This window comes from Vombatus ursinus, unplaced genomic scaffold, assembly GCF_900497805.2.
Source record: "Vombatus ursinus unplaced genomic scaffold, bare-nosed wombat genome assembly UNPS02014775.1, whole genome shotgun sequence".
Classification (NCBI taxonomy): Eukaryota; Metazoa; Chordata; class Mammalia; order Diprotodontia; family Vombatidae; genus Vombatus; species Vombatus ursinus.
The window spans coordinates 12,161,279-12,179,798 of NW_020954553.1; the positions used below are offsets into that span (position 1 = coordinate 12,161,279).

Genomic DNA, 18,520 nt, shown 5'->3' on the forward strand with positions numbered 1-18,520 from the left:
AAGTGCCTACTACCTACAAGATCCTGTGCTTGGCATTGGAGATCTAGAGATGAAAAGTGGCAGCTGTCCTAATCTCTTTCCTATTGTCTCTAGGACTAAATATAAAGTCTTCTGTTTGACACTGAAAACCCTTCACTACCTGGCTCCAACCAGGCTAATTATATACATTGCTCCCTTCTTGACCTGTGTGGTCAGGCCAAACTGGCCTTTTTGCTTTTCCTTACTCAACATTCCATTACCCATCTCTTTGCCTTTATGAAGACTGATCCCCATACCTGGGATGCATTCCCTCCTCATTTCTTCTTAGACTCCCTAGCAACCAGTTTGAAATTATGTCCAAACTATACACTAGACTTTGCATAATACCCTTTGACCAAGCTACACCTCTCCTGCACTTTATACTTCCCCAATACACCAAAGAAAGGGGGAAATGACCTCTATATACAAAAAAATATTTATAGGGACTCCTCTTGTTACAGCAAAGAACTGAAAATGTAAAGGGTGCCCTTCAATTGTGGGGAATTTTAAAAAATCCCTCCAGTTCAAGCACCACCTTCTACAATTCTTTCCTGCTATCAATGAATCAATCAACAAGCATTTATTAAACACCTCCTGTATGCCAGGTACTATGCTGGGGGTGGGGGAACTAGGGAAAGTTGTAGAGAAGGCCGTACCTGATCAGTCTCAAAGGCACAGAAATTAGTGGCAGAGATAAAAATTGCAGATTTGGACCTTCGAGATAAATGAATGGAAAGAAAAGCATGTTACTAGAGCTTCTAGCTCAACCTCCTTATTTTTGCAGGTAAGAAAACTGCGGCCCAGGAAGGGAAGGGGTTTGCCCAAAGCCAGTCAGGTTACTAGCCTAGAATTCAAACGTAGGACCTCTGACTCTTAAGTCTTGTGTGCTTGCCACTATTCCAGAGCAGAGTGTGGTTGGTATGGGAGACGTCCTGCACGAATGGATGGAGATGAGAGAGCTTGGAGATTGGGGATCAGTTTGTGGACCAGTATGAAGAGTGAAACAAGGCTGGAACCAAATCACAGAGGACAATGCCAGGCTATATAGTAGGTGACATTTCATCCTGTAACCATTAATCATTTTTCAGTAGAAAAAAGAAATATGGTCAGGCAGAGGTGCATCATTTCAGCAGCTGGATGATCTAGGATTGTAGTGTCAATTGCAAGGATCCCTGATGGCCGCATATTAACTTAGACAACCACATGTTAACATCCATATCTCATTGAATTTGTATTTTGTTCAATATTTCGTTACATTTTAATCTGATTGAAGCAGCATTTTTGCCTTGTTTCACACTTCTGATCTAGGGCGTATGGCATGTCACTGTAAAATTAGAGGTTTGGTCTAAATGATCTCTAAGAACCTTGAAGACCAAGAAGGGAAGCAGTCCTCTGGGCTTTTGGGTTCCTCTTAGCTGTTTCCAAAGAAGCTTGTTGTTTTCTCATTAGCAAGACTGGAAAGAGGAACAGGCAGGCCCTCTTTCCCCACTCCTTCCTCTGAAGGGGGCCACTGCCGTCAGCATGTGTGTATTGGGGAAACCCCCAAGAAGGGGGTGTGTGTGTGTGTGTGTGTGACCTTAGAGGGTACCTACACCAGCTTTTCTCCCAGGCAATGGCATCTTGTGATCTAACTTCTGGGGAGTTCATTAACTCCCAAGGAGTCCTATTCTATTACTGAGCAGGTCGGAATTCTGGGAAATTCTTCCTTCTATCAAGCCCAAAGCTACCTTCCTGTAACTTCCCGTATTTGCTGTTAGCTCCATCTGGAGACCTAACTAATTTACTAATTCCACTCCAACCGAAACCATGAAATAAAATACAAACAGAAACACCACATACACACACAAAACTAATCTAAAGTCAAATTTTTATTGGTAATACAGCAGGAAGCAACCACTTCCTATCTAAAATATACCACCCATCTCCCCCATACCCCCTGGACAGGCAGGGCTGCCCCTCAATGAAGGTAAAAGATACCTGTCTGAGACTAGCACTGATACTCTCTGGGTATATAGTCCTATTGGAGGTACAAGTCTCTGCCGTCCCTGCCCCAGGTTCTCAGGGGTCTAGGAGAAAAAAAATACACCTAAGAGAGGGAAACTATAAAGTAGACAAGGTAGCCACAGCAGATATAAGGAGAGAGAGATTCTTAAAAAAACCATTTTCTTAACTACTAACATGAAACCTCGCCGGCCCTGAGGCATCATTGGCGTACATGGTTGGGGGGCCCTGGCCAGGGCCTCGGAGGGCACACAGTGCCGAACCAGCCAGTGAGAGGCTGTTATCCTAAGGACAGAGCCTGGAGGGAGGGAGCCGGAGATGCTGAGGAGGGGAACAGACTCCTCCCCTCCCTGGCTTCTCCTCCCCTCCTTCCTGTCCTCAAGAAGAAAGAGGGCTTGGGGCATCAGCCACAGGACAGACATTATTGTCTCATCATTAAACTCTGATACAATGTGTACCAACAGGGCAATCGCTTCTGGTCTTGAACAGAGACTGAGATCCAGAGCAGAGAGTCAGATGAGAGAGAAAGAGACCCAGAGGAGGTAGATGAGAGGGACAGAAACAGAAGAGAGTTAAGAGAGTGAGACAAGAGAAAATCAGAGGAAAGAACAACAGGAGAGTCAGAGGGGGAGAAAAGAGACATGCAGAACAGAGACATGAGAAAGACAGAGGCTTGGGTTAGATAAAGAGAGTCTTCATTAGTCCATGACCAGAATCAATTGTTACAGTATTTCTTTGGTTTCTGGGATCCCTTTTTTATAAGATTCTCCCTCAGGCTGATGCTCAGGAACCCACAGGGTTCCTGTGCCAAGACAATGGGAGTTGTTAAAAACTAGCTTGGTCCATGTAGTGTCCCAGTAACTCCAGGGACAGACTGGGGGCACTGTCATAGTTAGGCTGGGGTCCGTGGGAGACCAAGGCAGCCCCCACCCCATGCCCACACCCTGAGGGCTATGAGTAGCACTGGGAACTCTCCATAGCTCACCCACTTGGGTTCTGAGATTTGTAGCTGAGGATCTCAGCTGCCAGCTGCTGGGGGTCCAGGAGCTGCGGGAAGCGTCTCATCACAGCCTCCACCAGATGTGGGGGGAAGATGCCACAGAGCTTTACACGCAGGCTGGCCCGCTCCTTGGTGAAGCTATCTGTCCCAGCTCCCCATGTTGCTGCTTCAGCACCATAGGCTGCTGGAGCATTAAGTAGGTGAGGATCCCGAAGGGTTGGGGGAACCCTAGCTGCTGTGGGTGGGGGCATTGGGTATGGCTCTGACCAATACTCTCGTGGTGCATACCCCAGAGGTGGAGGGTACTCTGCTGGGATGCTAAACTGCCCAGTGCCCACAGGGCGCCCGTAGCCCGAGAAGGAGAGAGATGAAGGGCCAGGGGGGTGCTCGGGGCCATAGGTCAGGAGGTGACCTCGGCCTAGGAAGGTGCACCTCTGTTGGTTGCTGCCACTGCCCCCAGTCCTGGGAGGCTCCCCAGACTCCCCATGGCTGCTACTCCCCCGGCTGCCCCAGAGGTCTGACATTTGACTTTCCAGGGAGCCAATGCCTGAATCCAGGCAGTCTTGGGAAAGATAAGAGAGGGAGTCTAGGGGAGGGGGGGGCCAGTCTGCTGGGCCAAAGCTACTGCTCATGCTTGGCAGGCTCCTGCCTTGGGCGTAGGCCTTAGTCTGCCCATCCCCATTGCCTCCGGAAGCCTGTTGGGCCCCTGGGAACTTCTTCTCTGGCAGCCAATGTTCCCGATCATCCTTGACAGGCAGGGACCCAGGGGCTGGAGTGGGTGAGGGCTGGCGGCATTTCTTGTCTTTGGCAGATGCCCGGGGTGGGGAGAGTCGGGCATTGGCTCGAAGTTCATCTGCCACCGAGCGTTGGGGCTGGCTTGGCCTCTCTGGGTGGTAGAAGCGACACTTGATTCCATAGGTACACTTCTTTCCTGTGGGGAGACTTGTGGAATTGAGCCAGGCAAGGGCAAAGGGAGGCTCAGAGTGGGAGGGTCAGGGGAATAGGGAGAAAAATAAGGACGGCTTTCACTGCTCCAGCACTTTCATCCCAATCATACAAATACCGCAGCCCCATTTAAAGAGGAGAAAATGGAGCAGGGTCTACAGTGACTTCCCTAGGAACAGCGCACAAGGAAGGTCATCTAGGCCAGCATTTTATAGAGGTGAAAGCTAAAGGCCAGAACATGGCCCAGTCTCACCCAAAGTCCCACAGTTTAGGAGAGGCACAGCTAGGATCCACAGCTAACACCTAGGCCCCCTGGCCTCCTATCTGGGGCTTTTCTACTTGGGAGTGGACTTGGGAGTCAGTTGTGTCCATGGAGGCTCCTGGGAGGTGGGGTTAAGTGAGGGGCAGGGACGAGAGAATGAGGTGTTCAGGGCCAGTCTTACCATAGGGACAAGGCTGTTTCTTGTGCTCAAGCATGAGAGGTTTCTTCCGAAGGAAGTTATCCAGGCTGGGCCCGTGTCGGCCAAGGGGGTCATCAGGTGGCATGAACCTGTCAAAAGCAAGAGAAAGCCTCAGTCACTGGTCAGACATGAAAGCTCCACTCAGTGTCTGGTTTCCTGGCGTTGGAAGTCAAGCCCCCAGCTTCTGCTTCATGTCGTCAAGGTCCCCAAGGATAAGAGCTCCGAAAAGACCCAAGCCCTGGGGCCAGTGCTCTCTGGAGATTCAGATCCTCTGATGACATCAATTTGGGCAAGAGGATGTGGCCTGAACTTCAGACGCTGAGCCTGAAACTCATGCGTGCTAATCCTCATCCCCAGGAGTGTCAGAGGTGACCAGGGTGGGATGTTAGGAGACCCCTGTGCGTGGGGCTGTGGAGGTATATGTCAGGACCTAGCAGACACTTGGAACATCATCTGTGCTGGGCCATAGGGTTCCAGCACTAGAAGGGACCCTCGAGACCAATCCATCTTATTTTAGAGGAAGAAAGAGGCCCAGGCAGGGGAAGGGATGTGTCCCAAGTCACCTAGCGAGGCCGGCACTGGAGCAAGGCTCTCCGAACCTGCTTGCCTCATCCTGGCTGGTCCTCTCTTAATGACCCCAGTGGGTCTGGTCTGTTCTGATAAACTGATAGCCACTCCTGCACAGACTTACAAGCCTGCCCTGCCTTGGTGTCCGTTCAGTACAGGCACCCAGTTAAGAGTAAGGGGGAGCCTTTCATCGTCCAAGCGGCCCCCACGTCTGGAATGCTGTCCTCTCGGCTAATCTGGATAGTCCCTGGCTTCCACCAAAGCAGAGTTCAGGTCTCATCTCCTACAGGATGCCCTTCTTCCCTCCTTTCTCCTGTCCCTGAGATTACTTTGTAGTCATTTGTATACTTTGTTATTTTTGTGCGTCTATGTTATGTTGCCCCAGGTAGCAAGCAGTTCTCTGAGGCCAATGTCCGTTTCATTTTCATCTTCATATCCCCGATCCCTAGCAGACGGTGTGTGTTTAATTAACATCTGAATTAAACTGAATGCCCGGAGACCCTCACTCCCCCACATTCGGGCCTGGGTAACATCAGGTAGGGGAGGAGGACCGAGGGACGTACTTATCATTGACAAAAGAGTACATGAGCAGCCTCTCCTCAATGAACCGCTTCCATTCCAACCGCTCACACTGCAGGTCCCTGTAGGTGTCATTGGAGACTATGATGCCATCAGAGTCGAACGCAAGCTTCACTATGAATCGGTCATCATAGCACACGACCCGCTTGCCCCCCACTCGTCGGGATGGTGTGAATACCAAGATCTTCTTCTTCTCCAGCTCACGAAGAATGTGCTGATCTGCAGAGAGGACACGGGAAGTCGATGGGAGACAACCATGGGACTGTCTAGCCCTGGCTCCCTCTTTCACCTCAGGGATTCAGGAGCCTCAGCTTTCAGAGCTAGGGCCCCCTGAGGGCAGGGGCAGTGTTTCCTCTTCCCTGTCTCCAGTCCTGACTACTGCCCCTTTACATGTATTATCTCATTAAGCCTCACCATAAACAACCTTGTGAAGTAGGTATTATCATCCCCATTTTACAGATTAGGGAACTGAGGCTCAGATGGATAAAGTGACTTGTTCACTTTCTAACTAATATCAGAAGCAGGACTTGAACCCATGTCTTCCTGGTTTATTAGAATATTAACTCTATGAGAGCAAATACAGCCATAGTTTCCTATTTGTATTCCCAGTGTTTGGTGCAAAACATAGCACTTTTCAAGTCCTTAATGTTTGCTCATTCATTCATTCATTCATTCACTCCTGACTCCAAGTCTAGTAGCCTACTTACTCCATCATGTAGTTTTCCCCACAGCAGTGAGGGTCTGAGGCAGTGAAGATGCAAGGGAAAAGAATGCTGGATTTTAGTGCTAGAATAGTTGGGATCAGGTCTTGTCTCTGCTGCTTACTAGCTGTGTGACCTCAGGCAGGTCACCTACCATCTCTTGGCCTCAGTTTCCTGGTCTAAAACCAGTTGGGGTTGGAATAGATGGCCTCTTAGATCCCTTCAAGCTCGACCCGAGGATAGTATGATCTTTCTGGGTCTTGGCTTCCTAATCTGTATAATGATGGAGGTAGTGGTGGGTGAGGATTGGCCAGGTGAGCTCAGAGTTCCTTCCAATTCTAAATCTGTGATTCTATCTGCCAGAGACCTGAGATGACTCAAACCCTGGCTAATGCAAAGTGTATCTGGACCTGCTGGTTTCATCCTGAACTGGTAGCTTTAGAAAACACACCAAGGTTGATTGGAGTTCAAATGGATTCACAAGACACTTGTTTTGTGAAGGAAAAAAAAAGGAACTACCCCCCCTCTTGGGGTTCTCAGCTCAGTAAAACATATGTCTTTGAATGTGGCACTCTGCATGGTGGCACTGAGTCCATCCCAGCCAAGGGAGTTCCCATGCCTGAGGTCCTCAACCTGCCAACTGGTCTGAGTTGGGAGTTCTGGCTCCTCCTCTTATATTAGCTGTGTGACCCAAGGGGAAGCTGGTTTCTCATCTGTCAAATGGGCATTTATTGCTGACCTCATGGGTGTGGTGTGAGGGAAACATTTTGTAAACCTTCCAATGTCTTAGAAATTGGATCAACTTGTTCACCACTAAGAAGCACAACAATTGCGGCCTTGATCTTGACTTGGTCAGTACTAGACAGTGCTGGTGCTGGCCAGTGGCAGCAGCAGCACATCCCTACTTCCCTTTCCCCCATGGCTCCCATACAGCAACTCGCATCTCTACCTTAGGTACCCTGAGGCTCTGAAAGGTCCCAAGGCGCTCCTTTCCCAGAGAAGTGTAGGGTTCTCAGCTTAGAGACCTTGCAAGAGAAACCTGGGCTGGAAGGCAGGGTTTCTTGCCAAGAGTCAGGAAGGGAGATGCAATAATTTTCATCAGTCCCAAAGAGAGAGACCTATATCCATCCAGCAGGGAGAGGGGGGAATGTGAAACTGTCTGACCCCCATTTTTCTCAATCCCTGCTTGGGCAGGGGATGGAGAAGTAGAGAGGGGGACAGTCTTTCCCAAGACTCTGGCTTGGCCAAAGTTCCCTGAACTAAGGCCTATCCTGCCCCCTACCTCCCTCCCCACTCTCAGAGGCTTGGGCTCTCCATGCCTCCCCTTACCTGTGATTGGCACATCGGGGCGTGGCTGCTCCTTCCTCCACAGTGGTACAAAAACTGTGATATCTGAGTGGCCGCGCTCCAGGAACCAGTTCACAGCTAGCAAGATGCCCCGGCAGGAGAAAACCTCCTTATTTCCATGGCTAGAAGGTGGGTGGAAATCACAGGGTAAATCCATGTAGAAGAGGGAGGAGAAAACAAAGGACACATAGGACAGAGGGTTCAATTTTTATCTGGCCAGAAAGGAAGAGACAGAGGCTTGGTCTGGCACAGTTTCTGCATGTCCTCCTGGGGCCTCAATTTCTTCATCCCAGGAATGAGAAGAATTGGGTACTAATAGGTAACTCCCTAAGGCCTTCTGGCTCTCATATTCTACCCCAGTTTCCCATAGCGCCACCAGCAGGGAATTCCCCTTCTCCCCATCCCCCTCCAAAGTGAGGAAACATCCAGGAATCTGGCAGCTCCCACTCCCCATGGGGTCTGACACACTTTGTAACATCAGCTGAGGCTGGGGGAAGGAACACCGAGACTTCTGGTTTCTGTGCCCCTGGGGCAATGTGGCAAAGTGGAAAGGGGAGTCAGAGACTCTGGAGTTTGAAACCCAGCTGTGTTCCCTAATATCTGATTGACTTAGGGCAAATCGCTTCTCTTTGGGTCTCAGTTTCCTCGTGTAAATACATAATCTCTGAGGTACCACATTTCAGCTCTGAAAATCAATGTTGCTATGACTCTATACCTGTAACTATAGCTACATGATCTCCATGAGACAAGTAGCTGGACTCAGAGTCAGGAAGACTTCAGTTCAAATTTTGTCTCAGACACTTACTAGCCAGCTGCATGACCTTGTCCAAGTCACTTAATCTTTGTCTGTCCCAATTTTCTCATACATAAAATGGGGATAATAACAGCACCTACTCCCCAGGGGTGTTATGAAGATTAAATGAGATAATATTTGCAAAGCACTTTGCCAACTTTAAAGCCCTAAACAAATACAGTTGTTGTTATTATTCTATGACCTCACCGATCTCCAAACAATGTGTCTCCAAGGAGATACATTGGCCATGGGGGCAGGATCTCTTGCCCAGCTTCCTATATGAGTTGGATTTATGTGATATGAGACAAATCCCTTCCTCCCTCTCTGGGCCTCAATTTCCTCATGTATAAAAAGAAGGAACTGGACTAAATGGTTCCCAAGATCTTTTCCTACTACAAAAACAATTCAGTTATTCAATGAAATTCTAGAATTCTACAACTGGGAGTCAAGAAATCTGGGTTTTGAGTCCCAGCTCTGACTGTGACTTGTGACATAGGCAGAGATTTTTTTTTTCCCCTTTCTAGGGTTTCAGTTTCCGCATCTGTAAAGCAAATGTGTATTTCTGTGTCTATAAAGTCCTTTACAACTCAGAAGCTATAATTCAAAGGTCTATGTAGACAAATGACTTAAACCCTCCCTTTCCAATTCCTATCTCAAGATAGAAATGAAGGTCAAAGCAGGTGGGAGTGAGTAAACTATTCCTGAAAGGCTTCAAAGAGGATCAAGATCATTTCAAATTTAAATAAACCCCATACTCAAATCCTAAACCCCCCCAGCTATTACCATAAAGCTAAGGGGAGGTAGACCTAGGTGGGTCTGGGGATGGCTGGGGGGAGACCCAAAGCTCTGACCTAAGGCATTAGGGACTCAAATATCCCTGCTGGGGACAGAGATCATTCGGCCTTTCAGTATGAAAATTCAATTCAATAAACATTTATTAAGTCCCTGCTTTATGCCAGGCACAAGGGTTAGGGATATAAAAAGAGGCAAGAGACATTCCCTGCCCTCAAAGAGTTTATAATCTAAAGGAGACAGCATGCAAACAAATATATACAAAGCGATCTATAGACAGGATAAATAGGAAGTAATTAACAGAGGGAAGGCACCGGGATTAAGAGGGCGTGGGGAATAGTACTTTGGTCATTTCCTTCAACTCTCCACTGAAACTCTTTCTCCACTGCCCCAACAGAGCCTGGGCTCTGGAAGACTTTGCTGGCCAAAAGCAATCTCCAGAGAACCTACACCTAGGCTGAACGTGTGGGCTGTCTGAGAACCAGCCTGTTGAAGAGGCTCACCAGCATCTGATCTCTGGCCAGTGAGGACAATATTAAGAACTGGCAGAGGGGAGGGAGGGCTCACCTTGCTGAAACAACAGGTCTTAGAATCACAGGATCATAGATCATAGCTCCAGAGCTGAAAGGGACCTCGAATGTCACGAATCCACCCCTCCTCGGTTTACAGATGAGGAAGCTGAAGTTAACTGGCCCAAGGCCATACTGGTAGTAAGTATCTAAGGCAGGATTTGAATCCAGGTTCTTCTGGATTCAAAGTCCAGTATTCTATCCTGTATTCTATTCCTTCATTTTGCAAATGAGGAAACTGAAGACCAAAGACAGATTAAGTGACACTGTTATAAGGTCAAGTAGGAAGGAAGTAGTAGGAGGAGGAATCTTTTTGCCACCCAATAAAGTGACCCCAGTGACCAGAACTGGAAGAGTGAAATCTCCTTCCTGCTCTCCCTAACCACTTGTACAGTGTATGTATTTGTCTCCCTGTTAGGTTCTCAGCTCCTTGTGACAAGGGATTTTTTCATTCTTTGGATCTGTGTCCCTGGCATCTGGCATAGGACCTGGAATATGGAAGGAGTTTAAGCAATGCTTGCTGATTGACTAATGTAACTGTCACTCTCTAAATCAGATGTTCTTCACCCAGCACCATTAATTAAAATATATATTCTGAGAACTATTTTTCATTATAATCAGTTTCCTTTATGATCCTGTGCACTTTATTTTATGTATTTAAATACATTATTCTGAACAGGGGTCTATAGGCTGGACCCAGTGGGTCCAGGATACAGACTTAAGAAGCCCTGCTCTAAATAAACTCCCCTAGACTGGGGCAGAAGGTAGTACCTAATGTAGGTCTGGAATGAGATAATCAGACATCTGGGGTCCTGAGCCTCAGTCTCCCAGTCTATAACTTGGGGGCAGTGATCCCCATTTTCCCCCTCTCGGTGGAAAAATAGTGCCACTGTGGCTAAATAGAGACTTTCTTCCTTAGTCCAGTATGACTAGGAGGGCAATCAGGAGAGACAAGGGTCTGGGAAACCACCCCCTGTGCTCCATGTCAATTCAGTACCCTATGGTTGCCATGTAACCAGACCTGGCTGCACATTAACTCAAAGTGGCAGAGGGTTTCCAAGCAATCAAGGGCTCTGGTGACTAGGGGTGGGAGGTCCAGCCTGCCAACTCCCTGACTACACTAGCCTCTCTCCCACTGCATACTCCTCCCTCCCTACACTCCCCCTCCACCCCAATGAGAATTGAGAACTCATACATCTGGCAAAATCAGACAGATTAATCTTACGTAAAGAAGGCAGTGCCGCTGAAAACCACATCCTGTCGGGGATGTTCCCATTTCTGGGGCGTCTGTCCGCCTGCCCACTTTCCTCCCAACCAAGCCCAAAATTTACCCAGAGAGCAGCTGGAGGGAGGGGCTGAAAGCCCCCAGTTAGGGCACCAGGAAGTGCCTAGGGAAGGTGATCAGAAAGGATACCAGGAGGTTGAGCAGGAAGGCCAGGAGAGTGACCCATTCATTATTAGCTGAGTGAGCCTGGGTCCCCCCTAGACCTGAATTTCCTCCTTGATAATGAAGCCTTGGACCTCTAAGGTCCCGTCTAAGAACGCTGACCTCACTGGACTCTTTTCTGAGCTCTGGGTGAATTGTGGGGCCATCAGAGCACCAGGTTAGCTCCATCTCAACTCCTCTCCTCTCCACTGGAAACCCTCCTCTCTGGGAAAGAATGTTTTCTCTTCTCATCTCTCTCTCCCCTCTCCTCTCTGTGTTCTCTGTTTATGCTATCCCCTCTTGGGTGTTCTAACCCCAGCAGGCCAGTAAAGGACCAGCTGGGAAGAGATTAGCTGGCTAGCTAGTCTAACTCCCTTCCTTTTAGAGAGGAGGAAGTTGAGGTCTAGAGACATCAAATGATTTCTTCAAAGTCACACTTATGACCCTGGTTTGTGGCAGGGCTGGGACTGGATCAGAGATCTTTTAGCCCAGGACTCTTGTCTTTATATTGTATTGCCTGTCTCAGCCTTATTTCTAGGAAGCTGGAGAGAAATGGCGCTGAGCCCCAGAGAGGTTGGAATGGACATGCGGTGGTGGGTGCTGTTCACTGAACCTCTGGGCAGGTCTATAACTGGGACTATGGGCAATGGATGTGGAGGAAACAGAAGACGGCCCCCCCCCCCATTTTGGACTTTTTTCCCCCAAGTGATTTTTAAACTCCCTCTACTAATTCAGGATGGATGCTCCTTTGTCTTAGTTTCTCCCTCCTCATGTCTGAATCCTGATTTCATTTAAATCTCAGCTAAAATCCCACCTTCTGCAAAAAGCCTTTCCTGATCCCCCTTAATTCTAGTGCCTTCCCTCAGCTGATTACCTCTGATTTGTCTTGTCTGTATCTGGTCTGTACGTAATTGCATATTGTCTCCCCTATCAGACTGTGAGCTTTTGAGGGCAGGGACCGTTTGCTTTGTTTGTATCTCCAGTGCTTAACACAGTGGCTGGCACGTAGTAGGAGTAGTAGGCCCATATAAATGCTTGCTGACTTGACTAGATTTTTAGAGTTGCCTGGGGTCACAGAGAGGTTATGTGATTTGCCCAGAATCATCCATTGCTAGTATATGTTAAGAGTAAGGCCTTGAATTCAGGAATTTTTGACTGTAAGGTTGGCATTTATTTGGTTGAAAGAATAAACACATGCATGAACGTTTGCACACAAACACACACTCGCTCACTCCTGGGTTGAATGAGATTAGTCACAGGAAGTTTCCTGGAAGAAGCTGGCTGGCCTAGGTGTAACATACCCTTCATCTCCCTATTTTTTGCTGCCTGTGTGTTTGGGGATTGGGGGTTAGGGGTGGGATGAGACACATTATGGTAGCAATCCCATTTGCTTGTCCCTAGGGAAGGTCACACACCTGGTGCCTCCTCAGCTCTGAGACAAAACACCCAACCTACACTGGGCTCTTTACCCACATGTATAAACACGTCAGAAAGGCCTCGTTTGGGTGTGGGGACAGACACGTGCCAACACACACACACACACACCCCCTCCTGCTCAGAGGGTGGGCACTGAGTCTTGGTATGTGACTCCCCCACAGATAAGGCCTATGGTTCTAGCTACAAAACCAGGGCCTGCTTGTTATGGAAGATTCTGAGCCCAGCTCCCTCCCCCACAGATGGTCAGTCTAGCCTTGGGAGACCTCAGGAGGAAAGAGAAGTGAGGGGCACTGTAAAGACTATGGCATTCCCCCCTTCCCTCCATTTTCTCCTGCCCTGGACCATTGGGGAGGCCCCCAATGGAGCCTCTGAATGAACCTGAGACTCCCATTCCCCCCCAGGTCTCAAAAACTCCCTTCTATTTTATTCCTCAAAGCCATTTTCTCTTGGGTCTCTGACTTTCTTTTCTGCCCACTTATCCCTTTCTTCCACCTCAGACAGTAGGAACCCAACAGAATCCTCACTCTCCTTTCAGAGGAGTCAGTCTTAGCGTGAAATCTTGAGAAGTAAGAAAAAAAAAAAAACACCCAACACAGCTTTTGTGGGGAGGGCAATTCAGTGGGAAGGAAAGGCCTGCTACTCCACCACCCTTGAGGGTCCCCAAGTGAAGCCTCAATTTCTCACTACCCCATAATGGAAGCCACTTATTTTTGTCCTTGTGTCCTCGGGGTTCAGTATGGTGTAGTGGCTAGAGCTGGCCTGGAAGCCAAGACTGCATTCAAGTCCCTTGTGACACACAATGGCTTGGTCACCAGGACAGGGAAGGCACTAACTTCTCCATGCAACTCTCTTGTCAGGCTGTGAGTTGTAGGGAACATGCTGACTGGCACTGGCAAGGAAGTTAACCTCACCTGGGAGTTCCCTGGGCAGGAAATCACAGGTCAAGTCTCTAGTTCAATCTCTAAGGCCTAGCACAGAGCCTGACACACAGTAGGTGCTTGAAAATGCTAGCTGAACCAAAATGTGCCCCTTCTAGCTTTGACAATCTGTGTTGTAGAGAATATGTGGCCTTCTCCCAAAGGCTGGCCTAATTCTCAACTTTAATGTTTAATAAAAGCTGTCTTTCTAATCAAAGTAGCCTGCCCCTGAACCTGAGGAGTGGGGAGAGGGCAGGAGAGGAGGGTTATGGCTAGACAGGCTCTCCCAGAGTCCCCTGGGAAGGGAGAGAAGAAGCCCTCCCCAGGTAATCTGATTTGGCAACAGTCTGAGAAAATTCCCTTAGAAGGAAATGAGAGGTTAATTTCCACCCGATTTGCATACGGTGGGGGCGCTGGAGGGGTTGGGGGTGGAGGGGGGTTGTAGTCAGGCAGGGCAGGGACACAGTTTGCAACACAAGCCAATACAGGAAGTCAAGGCTGGAATTCCCCTCCTGGGGAGCAATGAAAACCCCAGCCAGCAGGGGACTGTGGTCCCGGCCAGGCCTGACCTCTCTCCTCTCCCACTCCACATGGCTCCTGGGGCTGGGCTGGGCCTTTTTGGCCTGCTCCTGACAGGCTGGCTGGATTACCTCCCCCTCATTCTCTCTCCCCCATACACTGTTGTCACAGCTCAATCTACTATACACAGGCCAAGAAGCAGAGCTAGCTTCTCTTCCCCACCCCAGAAATGACCGTCTACAAATCTGTCTTATCTATGTGCACTCTCCCACCCCCATACACTTACAGGGCTCTGAGGTACCCCAATACACATTCTAGGACACTGATTGCCAGCCCCCTTCACACTATCCTGATACATCACACCCCAAAATCGATTTCCCCGCAGACTTTTCATCCAATCCAAGAATATTCAAATAGAAGGATCATGGATCTTGAGGTGGAAGGGCCTTCAGAGGCCAATTAATCAATGGGGTATTTATTAAGTCCCTCCTCAGTGCCAGGCACTGTGCTGGGTGCTGAGGATACAACCACCTCCGCTCTCAAGGACCTGATAAAAGAGTTTAAACCCCTCATTTTACAGATAAGGAAATGGAGGTCTGGAGAGGGCTAGAAATTACCCAACATCACACAGGGGAGTGGGGATCTGGGCCCAGACCCTCCCATTCCAAATCCAGGATTTCAACACAACATCCCCATATATTACATACCTACTTTGAACCGGATACTATGTTAGCATACAAAGATAAATAAAAAAAAAAACAATCCTTAACCTGGAGACACTTACATTCTACACACATTCAAATACCATACAAACCAGTATTTATACCCTACACAACACAACCTCATACCATACCTGACTGACAGAGACCCTGACTGATCCCAAACTCATACCACACCAGAAAGATTCTACACCATTCTTCCCATTTCAGATAGCCCAATCATCAAGCTGAGATTCCACACCCCCTACCCCCATGGCTGGAGGTAGCAGGTAAGCCCTCTCAAGCTACTGCTGAACAGGGCTGTGACATCGAGGGTGAGGGTCAAGAGCCCCTCAGAGTTACGACTAACCACTAGTCACTAAACTTCGACATGCCAGGCTTTCTCTCAGAAAGCCTTCTCCCAACTTCCAGGTTGTCTAAGGTCCCAGTACAGGACCTGACCTTGGCTGTGCCAGGGACTGTTGAGAGCGGGGAAAGTGGCAAGAGATGACAAGTCCCTAGAATCCAAGGCCACCCCAGCTATCCCCCTCCTCTTTCAGTCCAGGCCGACAGGATCTCAGTGGGTAAGGGCAGAAAGAATGGGAACTCACTAGTCAGAAGCCCCAGAGTCTCAGATACCTATTGTATGACTTTGTCCAGGTTCACAACCCTAAATCTATGATCCTATGATCCTTCCCTCTCTGACCCTGTTTCCGCATATGTCAAGCAAGGAAAGCACGTCACTATCTAACTCCTTAAATCAGGAGTGTCCCACTCTACTGACCCTCAAGAAGCTTCCTCTTGTCTTCAGTTAACAAAAAATAAAATTTTTTTTAAAAACTACATAGCAACTCAGATTTATGATGAGTCAGCTGAAAAGTTCTAGTTCGTTGGCCTTCATTTTACTGAGGAGAAAAATGAGACCCTGGCATGGGAAGGAAACTGGCTGAGGTCATAAGGGGTCAGCGGCAGAACCAGTATTAGAACCCAGGTCTCCTAACTCCTGGTCTCAGGCTCTCTTTGCCTAGTATAGGCTGTCTCCAAACCACTCATTTCCTTTCCCCTAAAGTTGACCCCTAACCTTTTCCTTCTCCAGACACCAGGGCCTTTTGTTCCAGCTAGCTAAGAGGGAAAGCTTAGCCTCCGGTCTGACCTGTTTTCCAGGACCACTTTACTCCCAGGCCAGTAGCTGGGCCAGAGCAGAAAGGCTGGGAACTCATTAGACCTTGTTATTTCCTTGCTTGAAGAAGACCACCCCACCCCCAGCAAGCCTGCCCATTGCCTTCTCCCTCACCCAGGGGAGTTCCTGCCTGAGCCCAAGGCTGTCATGTCAAGAGGAGCTGTCCCCAGCCAGCTCCAGGAAGCACGTTCCTCATGGCTCAGGGCTCTGGTAGGGACAGTCCCCTGAGTCAGAGGGGCAGGTGAGTCACTGACTCACCTGAGGCCTAAGCACTTGGCTCCCTGGGTCCACCCACTCACTCCAAAGGCCAGAAATTGACTGCATTTAGTCCAGGTCCTTGCAGGTAAAAAGAGTTGGGGGCAACCCTTCCTCCAGTCGAGGAGGAGGGGATATCTTAGCATCAGGAGTTTTAATGTTTGTCAAAGGCCTTACATTCAGCCTAGCAACACTTCAAGGCAAGAAAATTCAGCCTCCCGGAGGTTAAATGACTTTCCCATGGCCACATCAACGAGTAAATTTAGAGTTGCAATTTTTCAACCCAAGTCTTCCCAACTCCAAACCTGGCACTCAATCTGTTGTTCCTATTTCTTCAGAGAGATAATGGAGTTGGCATTTCCTCACTTGGAACCTGAGAGCTCCTATGGGCTCTGGACCTAATGCCATTTTAGAGATGAGGAAACTGAGGCCAGATGAGATGCAAACCCATTCCTCCCCAATGATTTTCACCCAGGGAAGAACCCCATTGAAATGTTGATGCCTTATCCTCCTGTAAGAAATGCAACATACTAGATGGGAGACCTGTGCCTTGGTGAAGGCAGAATTGTATACCCATCACTGCCAGAAAGGTGAGCTGCACACAGCAGGTAACGAATGTTTGTTTAACAGAGCCCCACAAGCAAAGCTCTGTGATGTTACCCCTGTGTGTGTAACCAGAATAACCACAAAACTCAAATTTGACTATAGGACTGTCAGCGAGGGCCAGGGACAAATATGCCCATTATATTCCAAGCTCCTAGTAAACCAGCATGAAAATAGAGCAAGAGACAAAATGATACCCAGAGTGAGTGAACAGACCTCATGGCTACATTGCTCCCATCGATGACCACTGGCCTCAGGTTACTGGCTTCCTTGTCCTCAGGGGGCAGAGAGGAAGGGGAGGGTGCCTTTGGGGTCCCTCCGCCTCGGGGCACCAGAGGCAGCTCTGTGGGCCCATCCAGTGAGGCTTCCCGCTCTGTGGCTGGCCCATGTTTCACCAGCTCACCCAGGACAGTGTTGGTGTCAGCCTGAAGTCCCAGCTTGTGTAGGACCCCATGGATCTCCCCAGATGAGTAGCCTAGTTTCCGGAAAAAGTCCACTTTCATCTGTAGCTCTGTATCATCCAACCCTTCTGGGTGGCCTGGCTCTGGGGCCACCATCACACTTCTGTTGTGTGGGGAGCAAGGCCGGCTGGTTTGGGGGCTCCCCCGAAGTCTAGGAAGGGGGCCCAGGCTGTTGGGTCCCAAGGAGGCATTCTCCTGGACAACCGAAAGACTCATGGCAGGACTGGCTTGATGGGAAGGGCCCTCACTTCGAGGAGTAAGGACCTCGGGGGACCTCTGGTCCACGTTCATCCTTCTCTTCCTGAAGGCTCAAGCTCCTAGTTCCTTCCAGCTTCTGTGAACCAACCAAGCAGATGCTCACTTAATCAGGGGAGTTAGAAGAGAAGAGGTGGGTGGCAGTCATTTAGGCTTCTTATGTGGACAACTTAGTGTGACAGAAAGAACATTGGCCCGAAGTTGGGAGACCTGGGTTCAAATCTCAGTTCTGTCTCTGACTTTTGGTGCAACTTGGGCCAATCACTTCCTAGCTCTGAGCCTCAGTTTCCTCATCTCTAAAGGAAGGAACTAGATTTTTTTTTTCTTAGTTTTGAGGTTTAGTGATTCTGTGAAACCAAAACCTCCTGTATTCTTGGCCACCATGTTGCTAGGGAAATCAAGGCCAGAAATGCAGTGCCCAGAAGACTCACAAAACCCTGCCTCCCTAACAGTTTCACCTCCCCAATAGGCCCCAGAGGCTAAGACCTCTCAGAAATTTTCCCCCCCACCCCCCCACCCCCATACAAGCCTCTTGTGATTGGGGGAAGGGAGAGCTCACAGACCACCCCTCCCACAGGTCCTGGGCAGCTGCTTCCAGTTGTATCTCTCCCTCCCCATCCCCTTAACTAGGAGAAGGATGAGGGAGGAACCAGATAACCTTGGCAGATTGGGAAGAGGTTGGGGGGAGAGGTCAAGAAACCAGACTAAACTAGGTGGCGAATTCACCCCCCCCCCCCAAGCCAAGCTCAGTGGCCATGGTCCCAATCTCACCGTGGGAGTGATGGGGGGGAAATGGGGAGGGGGGTGCTACATTGCCTGTTTCTTAGATCCAGGCACGAGACAACGGTCCCAAGGCACTGCCAAGGTCACGGAGCTTGGGCACCCGGGAGAGAAGTTTCCAAAACTGCTGAAGGGGCAGAAAAGTACGTAGGAAACTTTCGAGGGAAGTGAGGACGGGGGGGGGGGGGGGGGGGGGGGGGGGGGGGGGGGGGGGGG

General features: G+C 49.2%; 1 protein-coding gene across 2 annotated transcripts in view; it reads right to left on the bottom strand.

Moving 5' to 3' along the window:
- Window positions 1-1,868: 1,868 nt before the first annotated feature.
- The window catches only part of ZC3H12A (zinc finger CCCH-type containing 12A), a 17,245-nt gene continuing 593 nt past the window's right edge, over window positions 1,869-18,520 (bottom strand). Inside the window, exons 2-6 of one of the 2 annotated variants that reach the window (XM_027864538.1) lie at window positions 17,025-17,603; window positions 7,602-7,741; window positions 5,556-5,790; window positions 4,408-4,514; window positions 1,869-3,950 (exon numbers count right to left, since the gene is read on the bottom strand). In XM_027864538.1, coding sequence (XP_027720339.1) covers window positions 3,001-3,950; window positions 4,408-4,514; window positions 5,556-5,790; window positions 7,602-7,741; window positions 17,025-17,560 — 1,968 coding nt within the window. In that variant the 5' untranslated portion in view covers window positions 17,561-17,603 and the 3' untranslated portion in view covers window positions 1,869-3,000. Of the gene's footprint in view, window positions 3,951-4,407; window positions 4,515-5,555; window positions 5,791-7,601; window positions 7,742-9,771; window positions 10,441-17,024; window positions 17,604-18,520 lie in introns of those variants that run through there. The other variant, XM_027864539.1, reaches the window with a different exon arrangement.